This window comes from Oryza glaberrima, chromosome 11 (genome assembly GCF_000147395.1).
Source record: "Oryza glaberrima chromosome 11, OglaRS2, whole genome shotgun sequence".
Lineage (NCBI taxonomy): Eukaryota > Viridiplantae > Streptophyta > Magnoliopsida > Poales > Poaceae > Oryza > Oryza glaberrima.
Genome location: NC_068336.1, coordinates 18988263 through 19004389, shown reverse-complemented (window position 1 = coordinate 19004389; position 16127 = coordinate 18988263). Strand labels below are relative to the sequence as shown.

Below are 16127 nucleotides of genomic sequence, written 5' to 3'. Positions count from 1 at the left end.
TAAAAATGCATTTATTTTTAGCATAATCGATGAGAGAGAGAACAACCCTCATTAATTTCTCATCACATGTAGGCGTAGCTAGCTACTCTATAGACAACTGGATCTCAGCTAGCAATGGAGAAGAGCTGGTCAAGTCAGTGCTGAGCTGAGTGCTAAGCCACCCTTGTACATGTTATATGCGCATGCATGCATGCATATGGAGATCGAAGACCTGACTATTCCATGCATATGGAGAAGACCTGACTATTCTGGCCAGGCGCGGCCACAACTGTCTCTCTCTCTCTATATATAAGTACTCCTATATATACCTGCTTTGTCGCCTCAGATCGATCAGCTCTGTGCGTGACTGCATGTGTGTGTGGCGCCGCCGGTGATCGATCGAGACCTCCTCCCTCCTCCGCCTCGATCGTCGCCGTCTTAGACCTACCCCTTCCATATCTAAAATCCTAGCTTCGCCACTGACGCCGTAGGCGGCCAAGCAAAACATCGTCTCCATTTATTGGTGTGCCGGCGGGCCTCCTCTTCGCAGCCACAGTAATGGTAACCGCAACTACATACTACACATCTTACTAGCCCTGTTTTATGGAAAACCTATGTCTTATAACTTATCGAAGAATAGTTAACCATAAATACAAGAACCTATATCAAGTCTAAAACTTGAGTACCGGTGGGTGGGTAAGTTCCAACACCGGCCAGAAACTTAACTAGTGAGAAGCGCTCTCTTCGCTGATTTTTTTTCATTGAAACTGTAGATGGGGTTTGATGGAAACTAGCTGCTCATTTGCCTAAAATTTATCTTATTTTGTGTTCTACCTATATATCATCCTCTGAAAATTTTTGTGATATATACCAAAAGGAGGTACCACTTTTTGTACTTTAAAATTTGATACCTCAGCTTAGTGGTATCTCATAGTACTTTCCTTATTAAAGGTTTTTTTAACTTTATTTAATCCTTGCGTATACTCATACAATCTGAATTTATACACTCTTCGTACATGAAGGTCACTGAAACTTTCACCTGTTTAGTGAATACCTTATATATGCAACATGCAACACAATATTTAAAATGCTCTCTCTCTCTCTCTGCCATCATTTCTTTTTGAATGCGAATGTTTAGTGACTTTTCAAAATTTATTCTCACCTCGGTTTGAAAAGAGAATCTAAAATGTATATTCCACTCGTGTTCGATCGATCGATCAGCCATGACGACGACGACGACGACGACATCCGTAAAGCTTCTCCTGGTGTTCCAAGTAGCCCTGATCTGCCTCTGCGCCTCCTCCTTACACGGAGACGAGTCGACGGATCGGCTGTCGCTGGCCGCGTTCAAGGAAGCGATCAGCCACGACCCGCGTCGCGCCCTCGCGTCCTGGAACGCCAGCGCCCACTTCTGCACCTGGGATGGCGTCCTCTGCAGCAGCAGCAGCAGCGGCGGCAGCGGTGGCCGCGTCGTCACTCGCCTCAACATCACCGGCCGAGGCCTCGCCGGCCGGATCTCGCCGTCGCTCAGCAACCTCACGCGCCTGGAACGCCTCGTCCTCTCGGGCAACGCGCTCGCCGGCGGCATCCCGGCGTCCCTCGGCCGCCTGCAGCGGCTGCAGCTCCTCGACCTGACCAACAACACGCTGCGGGGGGTGATACCCCATCAGCTGGCCAACTGCTCCGGCCTGATGGCGCTGCGGCTCGGCGGCAACGATCTGGTTGGGCGGATTCCCGATCATCTGGCGCAGCACCATCGCCTTGGGATACTAGAGCTCGATCGCAACGAGCTTGCCGGACACATCCCTGCTTCTCTTGCCAACATCACGACGCTGAATGTGTTCTTGTGTGGAGGTAATCTTATCGAGGTTGTCCAGCTTGCTGGTTTTGGATGTAGGTGAGAAACGCCCGGGGGTCTTCCGGCTAGCTCCATAAGATAGTGGGTTAGAGACGACCTCGATTCGAAGCCTCATCCCGTCTAATTATTTGATATTAGGTCATTCCCTAATACTTGCGTTTTTTGGTTTTGGATGTAGGTGGAAATCGATTGACAAGTAGTAGATTCCCTCAGGCCATCTTGAACCTTTCTGCTCTCACTGTCGTCTCCCTCGCCGTCAATCATCTAAGCGGAGAAATACCATCCGATATTGGTAATTCTCTACCGAATCTACAAGGACTGGCACTAGGAATGAACTCCTTCTACGGGAGTGTCCCGGATTCCTTGATGAACGCTTCCGAGCTGCACCTGATTGACATGTCATACAACAATTTCACTGGTGTGATACCTAGCTCCATCGGTCGGCTTACGAAGCTCTCGTTCTTAAATCTTGAAGGGAATCAACTCCTAGCTCATAGAACACGAGGCTGGGAGTTTATGAACAGCTTAGCCAACTGCACTATGCTACAACGTATCTCCCTAGCTACCAATCATCTTGAAGGCCCTATACCGAATTCGATAGGTAACCTCTCCAATCAACTTCAACTTTTGTATCTAGGGGAAAATAAGTTATCCGGGGATTTTCCTTCAGGCATAGCAAACCTTCCCAACCTGTTTGCATTAGGGCTAAATGACAATCAATTTATGGGTGAGCTTCCAGAATGGCTCGGGACTCTGAAAAAATTGCAGGCTGTGGACTTATCTCACAATAACTTTACAGGGTCTATTCCCTCATCCCTATCAAATCTGTCTCAATTAGTATATCTCTTTCTTAACTCTAACAAGTTTGGTGGGCATTTACCTGCAAGCTTTGGAAACCTTCGAGTGCTTAATTCATTGAGAATTTCAGACAATTTTCTTCATGGTATGATACCAAGAGAGATATTTGGAATTCCAGCAATAACAAAAATTGAGTTATCATCAAATAATCTAAGTGGGCGGCTTCCTCCAGAAGTAGGTGGTGCGAAACAACTTGTAAGGTTGCTACTTTCATCCAATAAGATATCAGGAGATATTACAAACACTCTTGGTGATTGTGAAAGCTTGCAATATGCCATGTTGGATCATAATAATTTTAGTGGAACCATCCCTACTTCACTGGGGAAAATAAGTAGCCTACAAGTTCTCAACTTGTCTCGCAATAACTTGGCTGGACCTATACCAGCGTCTCTTGGCAACCTACAACTTCTTGAGCAACTCGATTTGTCATTCAACCACCTTAAGGGCGAGGTCCCAACTAAAGGAATCTTCAGAAATGTAACTGCCATGAGGATTGATGGAAATCCGGAGCTTTGTGGTGGGGTATTAGAGTTGCACCTGCTCGCATGTCCTATCATGGCTATAAACTCAAGTAAGAAGCATGAGCATTCTATTGTAAAAAAAGTGGTGATCCCCATAGCCAGCATTGTGTCACTTGCTATAGTCATATCTGTAATGGTATTTTTTAAAGGAAAGCAAAAGGAAAATGGTTTATCTTTACCCTCATTTGATAGCAAATTTCCCAAAGTTTCTTACCGTGATCTTGCCAGAGCAACGGAGGGGTTCTCAGGATCCAATTTAATTGGTAAAGGAAGATATTCATCCGTATATCAAGCAATCTTGTTTCCAGACAGAACCATGGTTGCTGTCAAAGTTTTCAGTCTAGAGACAAGAGGAGCACAAAAGAGCTTCATTGCAGAATGTAATGTTCTGAGGAACTTGCGGCATCGAAATCTAGTTCCTATCCTAACTGCATGCTCATCAATTGATCCAAAGGGAAATGATTTCAAAGCCTTAGTCTACAAGTTCATGCCACGAGGTGACTTGCATGCATTACTATACTTGACTCGAACTGATGCAAACCCTGCTTCAACTCCGAGCCATGTTACACTTGCTCAAAGGTTAGGCATTATGGTGGATGTTGCGGATGCATTGGAATACCTCCACCATGAGAACCAAGGAACTATTATTCACTGTGATCTAAAGCCTAGCAACATTCTTTTGGATGACGACATGACAGCACATGTTGGTGACTTTGGGCTTTCAAGGTTCAAAGTTGATTCTCTGGCGTCATCTTTTGCTGACTCAATCTCAACTTCTTCAATTGCTATTAAGGGAACAATAGGATATGTTGCTCCAGGTAACTCCAGTTTCCATCATGTGTTGTAGTTTTGTTGTTATCTTTGGAGTAAATAGATCTTTGTGTGCAATCTACAGAGTGTGCAGCAGGTGGTGAAGTTTCAACCGCTGGAGATGTATACAGCTTTGGAATTGTTCTCCTTGAAATATTTCTAAGGAAGAAGCCAACCGATGATTTATTCAAGGATGGACTGAACATTGTAAGATATGTTGAGATGAACTTTCCTGACAGGATATCGCATATTGTGGATCCCGATCTACAAGAAGATGAGTGTGACGTCTCACAAAGAACGTCACTGGCCATGAAGGAGAATAGCTTGGAGTGTATACTTTCGATGCTAAATATTGGACTTCGATGCACCAATCCATGCCCAAATGAACGCATGGACATGCAGGAGGTGGCTGCAAGGCTGCACGGAATAAGGGGAGCTTATCAGAGAGGCAACATGTACAGGACTCCGGGTACCACAGAAGGCCAATCCAACTAGATGGAAGGGAGATTGGCGAGCCAGCTGGTTGTGGAGAATATGGGTATCGGGTTCGGGGCACCCGCACGGCTTGCTTATCGGACTAAAGATAGAAGGTGGGTCGGATCCATGTAATATGAGATAGAGTAGAATTCAGTTTGTCATGTTGCCTTGTACCTAAGACTCGCAGGGAGAATATGGGATATTCAGTACTATATGAGTTCGAATCTGAATCCGGAAAAAAAATATGGGTTAGGATACATGAAGAGTTGTATCCTCCCGTGCGTCCCATATTATGAAACATATATGAAAATCAATTATATATCCACCTACAAACATATTAAAATATTAATTAATCACTATTTTACGAGCACACATGTAATCCTACAAATTTATATAAGTGATTCTTACGGTGGAGCTAATAAACGCGCTGCGCATGGAATATTAGTTCGAGCGCCGCACAACGTTCCCTTCTTCCGGTTTTCCCTTTTTTTTTACCACCGCACCTTTCCTCCGCATCTCACCTTTTTTCCATCCGTTTTTTCGTTTTTACCACCCCACCTTCCATGTTTCTTTTTTTCTCTTTTCCATCTTATCCGTGTTTCATCAAAGGGCCTAGTAAAATATTAACCATCCTAATTTTTCCCTTTTTGGTTCCTTGAAGGTGTTTCTTTTTTCTCTTTTCCATCGCATCCGTGTTTCATTAAAGTGCCTAGTAAAATATTAACCATCCTAATTGTTCCCTTTTTCGTTCCTTCTCTCCAGTTTTCGTGTTTTAGTAAAATATTTACCGTCTAGTTTTTCTCTTTTCTTTTTCTGTTTTTCTAGTGTTTCCCCCTACATTTCAAAAGTAATGAATGTACTCTGTAGAGTTTTCTATTTACTCCTAGTCTCCCACATATGCTCTTTTAAAAGTAAGAAATTTACTTGCATGAATGCCCCCGCATCGTATCCATTCCTAGATGGCCGTAAAATAATTACTACCCGCTTACAATGCTAGTAATTCTTTTACCAGTGTTATAAATATTGTTTAGACTTCGTGGTCTGTGAGTAAAACAATTATTACCTTCATCTTGATATAGCCCATGATATCGTAGCCTCTGTGTAGTAATATATTTACTGATGTGTTCAATACACAGTATAAGAGTAAAAACTGATACTAAGAGTATTGTTAATCTGTATCACAAAATGTCCGTACAAATGAAATAATTACAAGCTCAATCACACACAAGTGATAAAATTACACACAGGTGAATCAAAGTAGAAAAAGGAAAAAAGATGATTCAGCCAAAAATCCATCGTGAAGCTGGGATCCTGGTGGTTTGTTGGATCTTGCTATCAGGATGGAGAGGCTGGTCTGTGTCTTGTGACCGGTAGTGGAGAGGGCAACCGGATGGCGAGCGGGGTAGTCGACGATGGAATTATGGAAGGATGTAGCGGCATGGTATTGAGATGAGCTCGACGTTATGTAGCAACAACCATCCATCATGTAGGAAGCGCAAAAAAAAAAAAGCAAAACATTTTCGTTCATGTCATAGAGATAACGAGCAAAACAAAAATAGCAAACAACCACCATGACCGCGGAATCCACCCTATCCTCTACGACCAGCCACATGGAGCACGATATGCAAATGTAGGACCTGTGCAACCCATCAATTTAGATCAGGTAATATTGCAGATTGCACGTTAATTTGATTTGGAAAAATAAATTGGGGCTTCATGCGTGAAGGTGAAGGAGAGTATGCAGATGCACATTGGAGTGTCATTTTCTTACTTGATTGTTCTGTCAACGTCACCGACGTGGAGCAGTCGTCGGTTGTTGCTCATGGCCTAGGTGAACACCTCCTTGCTGGTGAAGGTGCTGCCCAGTGTCCGACAACGAGGTGAGAAGCAACGCCTTCCCCTCAACCGCCGCCGGCCACCACCATCAACCGCCACTTTGTCGTCGTCGTCCTCCTCCATGGTGCATCACTGATCTGTGGACTTGGATGGTGGATTGATTCATATCCGGAAAAGGAAAAAACGAATATATACCCAAAGTAGGAAAATTGCTTTTAGTGAAGTAAATCGTTTACTTTGATAATGGTGGAAACGGGATGGCGGGACGTGGGGTGGGATCGGAAGCAGGGGAGTTGTTTTTATCGAAGTAAATCGTTTACTCCGACAATGGTGGAGCGGGATGACGGGACGTGGGGTGAGGTGGGCCTAGGCTGATACATGTTTGGTGCTCGGAATACTCACGCTCCTAGCAGTATCTCTACCTCATTTACTACATTTATTACCAATTTCCTACACTATGGTTGATCCACGTCACCTGAAATAACGACAGCTGTTAGATGAGGTCTCGATGGTATGATGCATTTGTTATTCTAGTGTGAGGACAGCCCAAGTATTACACATGAAAAGCCCAATTGACGAGATAAGCCCAATCTGTTGTCCTCCCTAATATGTTCCTTCTTGTCCCCACGTAGATATTTTTACAACATAAAAGATTAAACTCATCAACTAGTTAACAAGCATGCGTTGGAGTATAAACATTAATCAAAGATATTACAGTTAAGCTCAAATCAACAATAAAAATACCATAGTAGATCGCGATTACAATATTTGCGTTGTATGGGGTCGTCGATGCCAGGGTATACGCGAGATTGAGGTAAAGGAGATGAGAGAAAAGAATTAAGCTCAAATCAACAATAAAAATACCATAGTAGATCGCGATTACAATATTTGCATTGTATGGGGTCGTTGATGCCAGGGTATACGCGAGATTGAGGTAAAGGAGATGAGAGACAAGGATTATTATATAGGTTCAAGCCCCTGAACTAGGGAGATAAGTATAGATACAATCCGAGTAGTTCTTATAGTTTCCAAAACTTGAACTCTGCTTCTCCTTTCTTATCCGGAACACCTTCTATATATGAGGTATGATGGAATACCTTCTGTATATGAGGTATGATTTTATATAAGACTTCGTATACGATGGGCCCCGCTGAGCCTAACCCAAGATCATAGTGTATGTCTTATCCATAAATAAATAACTCATCTAAATTTGTTAGGAGCTCTAAAGTGAGAGGGTTGTCAAGATGCAGGGAAAGCATCGACTGGCTTGATAAATACGGACAATAAGTAAGTATTGCTCTTTTTTGTCATCTTTTTGTCAGTATTTGTTTAAGTTCTTATTAGCATGTCTTAAATGTTTTGTGTATAGCTGTTATGGTAATGCAGTGTTACAGTTCTTGGCAATCACCTTACAATTTGTGTCAAGTCTCTTTGGACAAAAATACGAAGAAGAATGTATGATTTGATCACTATATTTTTCTATGAAGAATTATTTGTTTAAGTACTTATACATGTTGTGTTTTAGGCTCAGGAAATTGTCACACTTGCGACCTGCGTCACTTGCGACCTGCGTCGTGATCTAAAGATGAAAAAAGCTGGTGCAGCAGACTTCTTTACTATTATTTTTAACAATATTCGATCGTTTGGTGGTGATTTTGCTTGGGACGTCATCGTGATACTTCTAAGTTTTTAAGGTAACAACTTAGCTAATCTTTTATTGTTTTTATTTGTATTTAAGTTATTTTTGTTTGTGTTACAGATTATTTTTCTTTCTAGGATATTGCTAGAAAAATTATTTATAAGCAAACATTGATCTTTAACAGATATGTTTGGTAGAGAACTCCATTACAGTATAGTATGTTTGGTTATTTTAGCAATTTTTTATATTTATTTCATTAATTTTACACATAACAAAGACAAACATTAATATGAAGGTTAGTGTGTTAAAGAATGTGCAGATTTGTTCTAATTGTGCAGTGTGTTATTATTTTTCAGAAAGATTTACTAAGTTATTACTTCATATGCCTCATCATGAACAAGACATTGCTGCAACGTTAGCAGATTGCTTTAATTTCTATTTGCGAGATGAATTACTTGATGCATTATTCCATTATGAAAGGTTAGATTTTCGATTTGTGAACCTTAATTTTGATTCATAATGATGATTATAATGCGGGTTTTTAATTTATAAAATATGTTCTTCTGTGTAGCTGTTTGAATGACCAAAAACGAATAAGAAAATGTACACTTCATGAAACTCGAGATGTTATTACTATTTTGTTGCTAAGATTTAAGGAGGAAACTTTTGGGGTAAGTAAATATTGTTATTTGTTATTATAATCACTTAAAATATATTTTTAAAGGTTTACAAAAAAATGAATATTAAGTTTCCTTTTGGGCTGGAAATTTCACCATTATTTTGGGCTGGACATTTCTTTATATATAAGTGGTGTTGTAGCTCACAAGAATATGTATGAGCTTTTTGGGTTTGTAGTTTATGTAGGATATGTTGATGGAGGTCATTATATAGAAGAAGTTACGTAAAATAAGATTGTTGAGAGTCAGTGACATAAATGTAAGTTTCATAACCATTCCGTTTAATATGAACAACAATATTGTAGACTGATTTACTTAAATATGTCACCACCTCTGCACCCCTCAAACCTACTCTGTGATACGGAGCAATCATATGAAATTAATTACCTAGACACCGTGTCTACACAATTAATAATTAGTCTAGTGTTTATAACTCACTAAAGCAATCACTATATTTTAATGGACCATAGTGAACAATTATCTCGCATGCTAATTAGAAACTAACCAAGAGTTAATTTTCACCGAGCAAATCTTAATTACTCAGAATGATAATTCTATTAAAGCAGAGTAATTAACATGGTACAAAAGGAAATAGGAGAATTAACAACAACTCTGAAATTCCTCGACTTCTTCTACCCTACTCTCTCCCTATTTTAGTATACAATAAAGTACAATAAAACCTCTTGTAATTCAGCTCATGCTTTGATGTGTGTTGGAATGAAGGAGAGGGGTATTTATAGTGTGAGCTTGCTTGGGAGTGTGGAGATCCTCCATGGCATCCAATGGGCATCTTCATCCTTGATGTGCCAAGTGTCCATTTTATAACGGTTTCCACCAGTGAAAACGGCCATAATCGTAATTGGGGAGCGGTTTACTACCGAACGCAACCTGGGCCTAGGCCAGCGGCCTCTGTCAGGGTTCCGCCGAACCCTGGCCGGCTCCGTTGGCCCCGGTTTTCAGCCTGGACACTCATTTTGGGACCCTCATTATATTGGTATGGATGTTTGGCCCATTTGGAGATGTTTAATTGGGTTTTTGGGTCTAAAACTCTATAAGTTTGGATATGAGTTTCATTCTCCTCCTCCTCCTTCATGTATATTTCATATCAACTTTGGTGGTTTGCCTCCTGCAGACAAATATGCACCAACACTTGTCAAAATTGTTAGAAATAAATCCTACCGATATGTTGGATGTTTTGTATTTAAGGTTTTATGTAGGTATTGACGGCGCGAATTTGTATCCAACAGGTCAACAACAATATTGTTAGTGCTGCGGCCACCTTGTTTAGGTGTGATGCTGTTGAGAAGGACCTTTATGAGCACTTGCAACATCTTGGTCGCTACCTCAAGAATGTGTCTGGCATTGACTATGAGAATTGGGACACTGTGAAACTCGCGACAGCTTTTAAGATCATATGCAGCCGCAAAATTGATGCTTGTGATGAGGTAAAACCATATATACTAACCATGCAAATGTTGTATCAGCTACTCTCTGTGCATTGTACACATGCCACCCATGTAATGGTCTGTGCCTTGTCTCTTTTGCAGATGTTTTCAGACGACGTGCGATCAAAGTTGCTGGATGATGCAGATAAATACAGAGATCTTGTTTTTCGGACAGGTTGCATTTCAAACCACCAAAATATTTTACTCCCTCCGTCCCATTTTAAGTGCAACTATGAGTTTCCGTGCCCAACTTTGATCGTCCGTCTTATTTAAAAAAATTTTATAATTAGTATTTTTATTGTTATGAGATGATAAAAGCATGAATAATACTTCATGTATGACTTATGTTTTAATTTTTTAAAAAATATTTCAAATAAGAAAGACGATCAAAGTTTAGCATGAAAAATCATGGCTGCACTTAAAATAGATGGAGGTAGTAGGTATCAAGATAATCAGGAAGATAAAATGGATGAATTGGCCTAGTTGGTTAAGGTAGCAAGTATTAAAGGTAAACAAATGGGGGTGTCTGCGAAGGTGCCTGAGAAGTAAGAGCACTACCCACTCATCAATATAGTTTTCTATTAATTAGGGGCATTTTGGTCATTTGTCTCTTTTCTTAATGGTGAAGTTATATCTCTGCTTGACACGTCTTTATATTTAATTTTTCATTTACCCACTAAAAAAACTAAATCTGTTTCCAAACGATTTTTCCGTTCCTCTGAGCGGGTAGCGTTAGCAGATTTTTTTTTCCCCAAAAAGATGAAATATGCTTCGAACAGAATTTTTGTTCGTCTGTGCATGTAGAGTAGCAGATCGATTCGGATCAGTCAGAAAAAAAAAACGAAAAACAGCAGGATTCAAGTTCCTCGCCGTCATCGGATTAATGAGAGCCGCAGCCGCCAAAGCTGATGCTTCGCTGGTCCTGCCCGTGACTCCGTGAAGAAAAGCAGGTCACCAATAGAATGGCAGCTCGTGCTAAGTTGACAGAGAGAGTAGCCAGGGTGCTAGCGAGGCGATGTAGCCTTGCTTCTACTGAGCGCTGGATCAATAGCCTTGGCTGACAGACATCGACACGCTAACGAGTAGTACGGGTGGCAATTTTCCTGTTGGGACTGGAGACTTGGAGAGCCGGCGGGGGCCCGTCCGTATAGGGCCAAGGATAGTGGAGAATTCCCACCGGTGGGTTAGCGGGGCCAGGGATGAGCCGTTGTAAGGGATAAAAACATGAGTCTATATACAAATTAAGTTGAATCAACACAGATTATAGATTATAGAACTAATAACAAAAACAACCACAGATTCACAACATTATGAATATCTAAGAAGTAATTTAATAAAATATAAGACTAATTTTATTTCATTATTAGGGAAACTTGTAATTATTTTTTTTCCGAGTGCCTTTTCAACGGAGATTGTTGGAATATCTTACACATAAATTGGGACTTCAGCAGCACTGATGGACTACCGATCTTTTCTAGAAACGTGGTATCGATAGCCACTCTGCTTGCCCTTTTTGTGCTCATGAGCTTGAGACGGCGAATCACATCCTCATTGAGTACGTGTTCGCTCGACAGGTCTGGCTCCGTGTGATGTCCCCTCCTGGCTGGGCTGCCCTCTCTCCCCCTCGTGGCAGCTGGCTCCAGGATTGGTGGTCATCCTCTAGGGCTTGTTTACCTGAGCACCTCCGCATCGGCTATGACTCCTTGGTTCTCCTAGTCTCCTGGCAGCTGTGGAAGGAACGAAACTCCAGGGTTTTCGACTCTGTGCTCGCTTCGGTCCCGGTGGTTCTTGAATCCATCCGCTTGGAAGGCCAGTTGTGGTCTTTAGCCGGCGTTGCTGTTTTTGGGGATTTCTTAGGAGTGTAGCGTGGCTCTGCCCCCTCCCGCTGTTTGGAGTTGTGTTTTTTCCTAGCTTAGGTTTTTCCTAGGCATAAGCCAGTCTGGCTGATTGCTTTGTGTAACAAAAACTCTTTTCCTACTAATATATTGACGTGCAATCTTTTTGCGCGTTCGAGAAAAAAAAGACAAAGGGCCACCATAAGTTCTTGAAAAAAAAAAGGCCTAACACTACTACACAAACAATTTTCAAAGACGGGCATATCCATTTTTTGCTTGCAGTTGACTGGACTGTCTACACGAGAAGGTCTGCGAAAATCGCTATCTTTGTATGCGGGTGGCGTAGCGATTTTCGTATGCGGGTGCTTATGTGGGCCGCATGCATAAATAAAAATCCAAAAAAAATCACCAAAAACAAATGTCATTCTAGAACATCTTGGGGAGTCATTCTAGATGGTTTTATAGTTGGAGGAGCCGTTATATCCGGTTTTCCGATTAAGTGTTACAAATTAGATCCGGCCATTAGTTGAGGGGCTCAAAGTGTACTTTTTTTCCCATAAGTAACCGAAGAAGAAGAAGTAGGCCTTCCATTTGCTGGGCTTTGTTGGCCCACAATCAGGGTGTGACCCTAACGGCAGAAGCACCCGTTCGTAACTTCGTATCTATCATCCGCGCAAGAAAAAGCCGTCCGCCGCCTCAACTGGCGCAAATGCCCAAGCGGCGTCGCGGGGTTCCTCCCGCTCCTTCCCCGGCTCCGGCGACAATCGACTATTCCCTTACTTATAACGAGATAGCCGCCAGTGGTGCTCCAGGTGAGCCCGTCTCGTCGATTTATCTATCTATCTACCCGCTCTCGATCTCTCAATTTCACACGCCTTTAGGTAGGATCGATGGCAATGGATCGGAACTTGAAACCCTACACTACACCAGATGCACATACATATATACATACATGCCGTGGGGGAACACACTGTGACTGTAGATCGATCTTGGCGAGGCGAATCGATTTCGTTTCCACCTTACAAGTGTTAGGGTTCGTGGATTGGATTTGGGGGTGGTGTGTGCACATGTGTGGGTTAGAATATGGTTATGTTTGTGCAGGTTAATTACCGTGTTTTTGGCGGATCAGGACTGGAGAAGGGGAGGGCCTTTGTTTAGCCTCAGATCATCTGGATGAACGCTAGGTTTTCATACTTTTCCCTTTGTAATCCAGTTTGCTTACTCAATTTTGCTCCACTTCTGTGAATGTCCACAGGTGCCAAGGACTTTGTGAAGAATCATGGCTTGTACTTGCTGCTGCTTGAGACGCCCTCTGGCTTCTCAATTTTCTCTCTTTGTGGTGTCTACATCCACTTACCAGATGCGATACAAGTAAGAGTAATTTGATCTTCCTTCCTTCCTTTTTGGTTAAATAATATATATGTGCTAGCTTACTCCTGTCGTCGTGTTCCTTTATATTATCCAGAATATTTGGGCGATGTTCGGTACTTACAGGTCTGCACATGACGTGAGTGGCCCTTCTTTCCTTTCCTTCCCATTGCTTTGTTGCCAAATCAATTAGTAGCAATGTTGCATCATTTGTGATTGATGCATTCTTTTTCTCTTTTTTTCTTTTTTCTGTTTGTGTCGAGGGAGCGTAAACACAATCTTCTAGCTGGTTTATTATTAGCATGCTCAAAACAACATTTCCAAACTCTCCCCCCCCCCCCCCCCCCAACCAAAAAAAATCTTCATGTAAATCATATGCCCAAAAATTGCTTACCTGCTACTCTCTCTGTTTCATATTGTAAGTCGTTTTGACTTTTTTTCCTAGTTAATATATTAAGTTTGACCAAGTTTTTAGAAAAATGTAATAACATTTTCAACACAAAACAAACAGATTATGAAAATATATTCAACGATACATTTAATGAAACTAATTTAGTATAGTAGATATTGCTATTTTTTCTTATAAATTTGGTCAAACGTAAAAAAGTTTGATTTAAAATAAAGTCAAAATGACTTATAATATGAGAAGGAGGGAGTAATTGCTTGTAGCTTGGAATGATTGAGAAAGTCACTGTATTCGAGCGAGTGAGGCGACACAACATGAGATGGATAACACGTGATTAAGGGAGAATATCACAAGGAAATTGGCAAGATAAAAGGAAAAGTTGATAAAAATGCCCACTAGGGCAGGCTGCCTGCCCACTAAAGATCAACATCAGCTTAACAACCATGCTGTGTTTTATTTTGAAATACACGTGTTGTCACCTTAGCATATGAAACTTTTCTGAATTACACTGTAAAGATGTGATAAACAAGGACTTGAATGAGGGTATTTTAGATGTACCCGCTGAACTGAGACTGATTGAGACATTTCATGATAATTGGTTAATTATTTCTTTTTGCCTCTCAACGTGCTCATCTTTGTCTTTCTTTACCAGGTTATCTGGCTGAAGGAATTTCAGAAATTTGATGACAAGTCCAGCGCCATCAATGTTGATACTGGTGTTAACAAACAGCTTACTGAGATGATCATGAAGTGGCGTCGCCCTGCGCAGAAATTGGTTGTTGGAAAGCCGGAGTATAAATCAATCATTGAAACAACCTTAGTGAGTAAATATAAGCTCCTTGTTTGCCTATATATGTGAACAACTTTGAGCGTCATTTCTTACTGTTTCTTTTTTCAGGGAATACCCTGCCTGTATGATGAAGTTGTGATGGACATAATGTGGGCCATGAAGCGTCTCATTCGCTATTTTGTGCCCACTGAAACACCCGAGCTGCCTGAAGAGGACAGCCTCACTATGAGTCAAGGACTACGGATGTTTTTAAGTCGTTATGGCTTTGAAATCGAACCGGAGATGGTGTTTACTTGCTCTGATTTATATAGATCCCCTGTCATTTAGTGTTACATTTTATAATGGCTTTTGTGAGCACACTTGGAATCCTTCATTTTTCTTTTAGTGATGAAGCGCTCTTAATTAATTCGTATCCAACAGGTCTACAACGATATTGTTCGTGCTGCAGCCATCGTGTTTAGGTGTGATGCTGTTGAGAAGGACCTTTACGAGCACTTGCAACATCTTGGTCGTCACCTCAAGAATGTGTCTGGCATTGACTATGAGAATTGGGGAACTGTGAAACTCGCGACAGCTTTTAAGATCATATGCAGCCATAAAATTGATAAATCTGATGAGGTAAAGCCATATATACTGGCCATGTAAATGTTATACTGACCAGGTAAAGCCTATCTGATGAGGTTTGTGCTTTGTCTCTCTTGCAGATGTTTTCAGACGACGTGCGATCAAAGCTGCTAGATGATGCAGACAAATACAAAGATCTTGTTTTTCGGACAGGTTGCATTGCAAACTACAAAAAAATTTTAGGTCTCAATATACTCAGGAATGATAAAGTGGATCAATTGGCCGAGTTGGTTAAGGTAGCTAGGATTAAAGCTGAACACGTGAGGGTGAAGCCTATGCTCAATAGATCGCTGAACCTCTTGCAGGCTAAATAATTTGGTTTGCCAGTTAGGAAGCGTTCGGTATGCATTTGGCTTAATCCAGATTCTTCTCAGTGTCGAGGTTGTGATCTCAGTTGGCTTAAACATTGTGCATCTTTTGTAAAGCTAGTCTGCTACTCCCTCCGTCCGGAAACATATTTGACAAGTTTTTCCAAGTGTTTTCATTTTATGATTGTGATTGATACCTATCACATATATATTTAGACAAGAACTCCCGTAGCAACGTGTGGGACATATCAACCAGTAGCATCAACATATCCATCCAAAGTAGTAACAAAATGTCATTTCATTTTTAAAAAGAAAAACGAGGAAAAAAACTAAAAGCATGGACATAATCATAATTGGGCATCAAACTAGGTGAAAAAAAAACACAGTTACCTCCAAAAAAAAATATTATGAACTTATATGTTCAAATTCAAAGTCAAATGAAACAGAGAGGATGGTACTCTCCCGTTTTATATTATAAGTCGTTTAATTTTTTTAAGTCAAACTTTGTTGAGTTTAACCAAATTTATATAAAAATTTATCAACATCTAAATATAAAATTAGTTTTATTAAATCTAATATTGAATATATTTTAATAATATGTTTGTTTCTTATTAAAAGTATTACTATACATTTTTATAAAATTAATCAAACTTAAATAAATTTAACTAAAAATAGTAGTATACTATTTTGCGCTTT

At 40.9% G+C, this 16127-nt stretch overlaps 3 protein-coding genes and 1 pseudogene across 3 annotated transcripts; all 4 read left to right on the top strand.

Moving 5' to 3' along the window:
• Positions 1 to 1202: 1202 nt before the first annotated feature.
• Positions 1203 to 4521, top strand: LOC127755758 (receptor kinase-like protein Xa21). The gene is made up of 3 exons (XM_052281415.1): positions 1203 to 1872; positions 2016 to 4034; positions 4133 to 4521. The coding sequence occupies exons 1-3, from the start codon at positions 1203 to 1205 to the stop codon at positions 4519 to 4521; spliced, it is 3078 nt and encodes a 1025-aa protein (XP_052137375.1).
• Positions 4522 to 7417: 2896 nt separating this feature from the next.
• Positions 7418 to 9254, top strand: LOC127755757 (uncharacterized; annotated as a pseudogene).
• Positions 9255 to 9437: 183 nt separating this feature from the next.
• On the top strand, positions 9438 to 10292 carry LOC127755756 (uncharacterized; the record flags this gene model as incomplete). The annotated part of the gene is made up of 3 exons (XM_052281414.1): positions 9438 to 9482; positions 9903 to 10100; positions 10203 to 10292. Coding segments are annotated over exons 1-3 (333 nt in total), but the record flags the coding sequence as incomplete, so codon positions are not given.
• A 2316-nt stretch (positions 10293 to 12608) lies between these two features.
• Positions 12609 to 15639, top strand: LOC127755041 (probable nucleolar protein 5-1). The gene is made up of 7 exons (XM_052280675.1): positions 12609 to 12747; positions 13191 to 13306; positions 13401 to 13442; positions 14362 to 14529; positions 14608 to 14784; positions 14920 to 15117; positions 15204 to 15639. Exons 1-7 carry the CDS (start codon positions 12645 to 12647, stop codon positions 15435 to 15437), a joined length of 1038 nt encoding a protein of 345 aa, XP_052136635.1. The 5' UTR covers positions 12609 to 12644; the 3' UTR covers positions 15438 to 15639.
• The last annotated feature ends 488 nt before the right edge of the window (positions 15640 to 16127 follow it).

What these genes read in the sequence shown, in the direction of transcription:
- LOC127755758 (XM_052281415.1), top strand. Translation starts at nt 1,203, where the DNA reads ATGACGACGACGACGACGACGACATCCGTAAAGCTTCTCCTGGTGTTC. An exon ending in CCAGCTTGCTGGTTTTGGAT is followed by an intron (nt 1,873 to 2,015) that starts GTAGGTGAGAAA and finishes TTTTGGATGTAG; the next exon opens with GTGGAAATCGATTGACAAGT. An exon ending in AATAGGATATGTTGCTCCAG is followed by an intron (nt 4,035 to 4,132) that starts GTAACTCCAGTT and finishes CAGGTGGTGAAG; the next exon opens with TTTCAACCGCTGGAGATGTA.
- LOC127755041 (XM_052280675.1), top strand. Translation starts at nt 12,645, where the DNA reads ATGCCCAAGCGGCGTCGCGGGGTTCCTCCCGCTCCTTCCCCGGCTCCG. An exon ending in CAATCATTGAAACAACCTTA is followed by an intron (nt 14,530 to 14,607) that starts GTGAGTAAATAT and finishes TTCTTTTTTCAG; the next exon opens with GGAATACCCTGCCTGTATGA. An exon ending in AAATTGATAAATCTGATGAG is followed by an intron (nt 15,118 to 15,203) that starts GTAAAGCCATAT and finishes TCTCTCTTGCAG; the next exon opens with ATGTTTTCAGACGACGTGCG.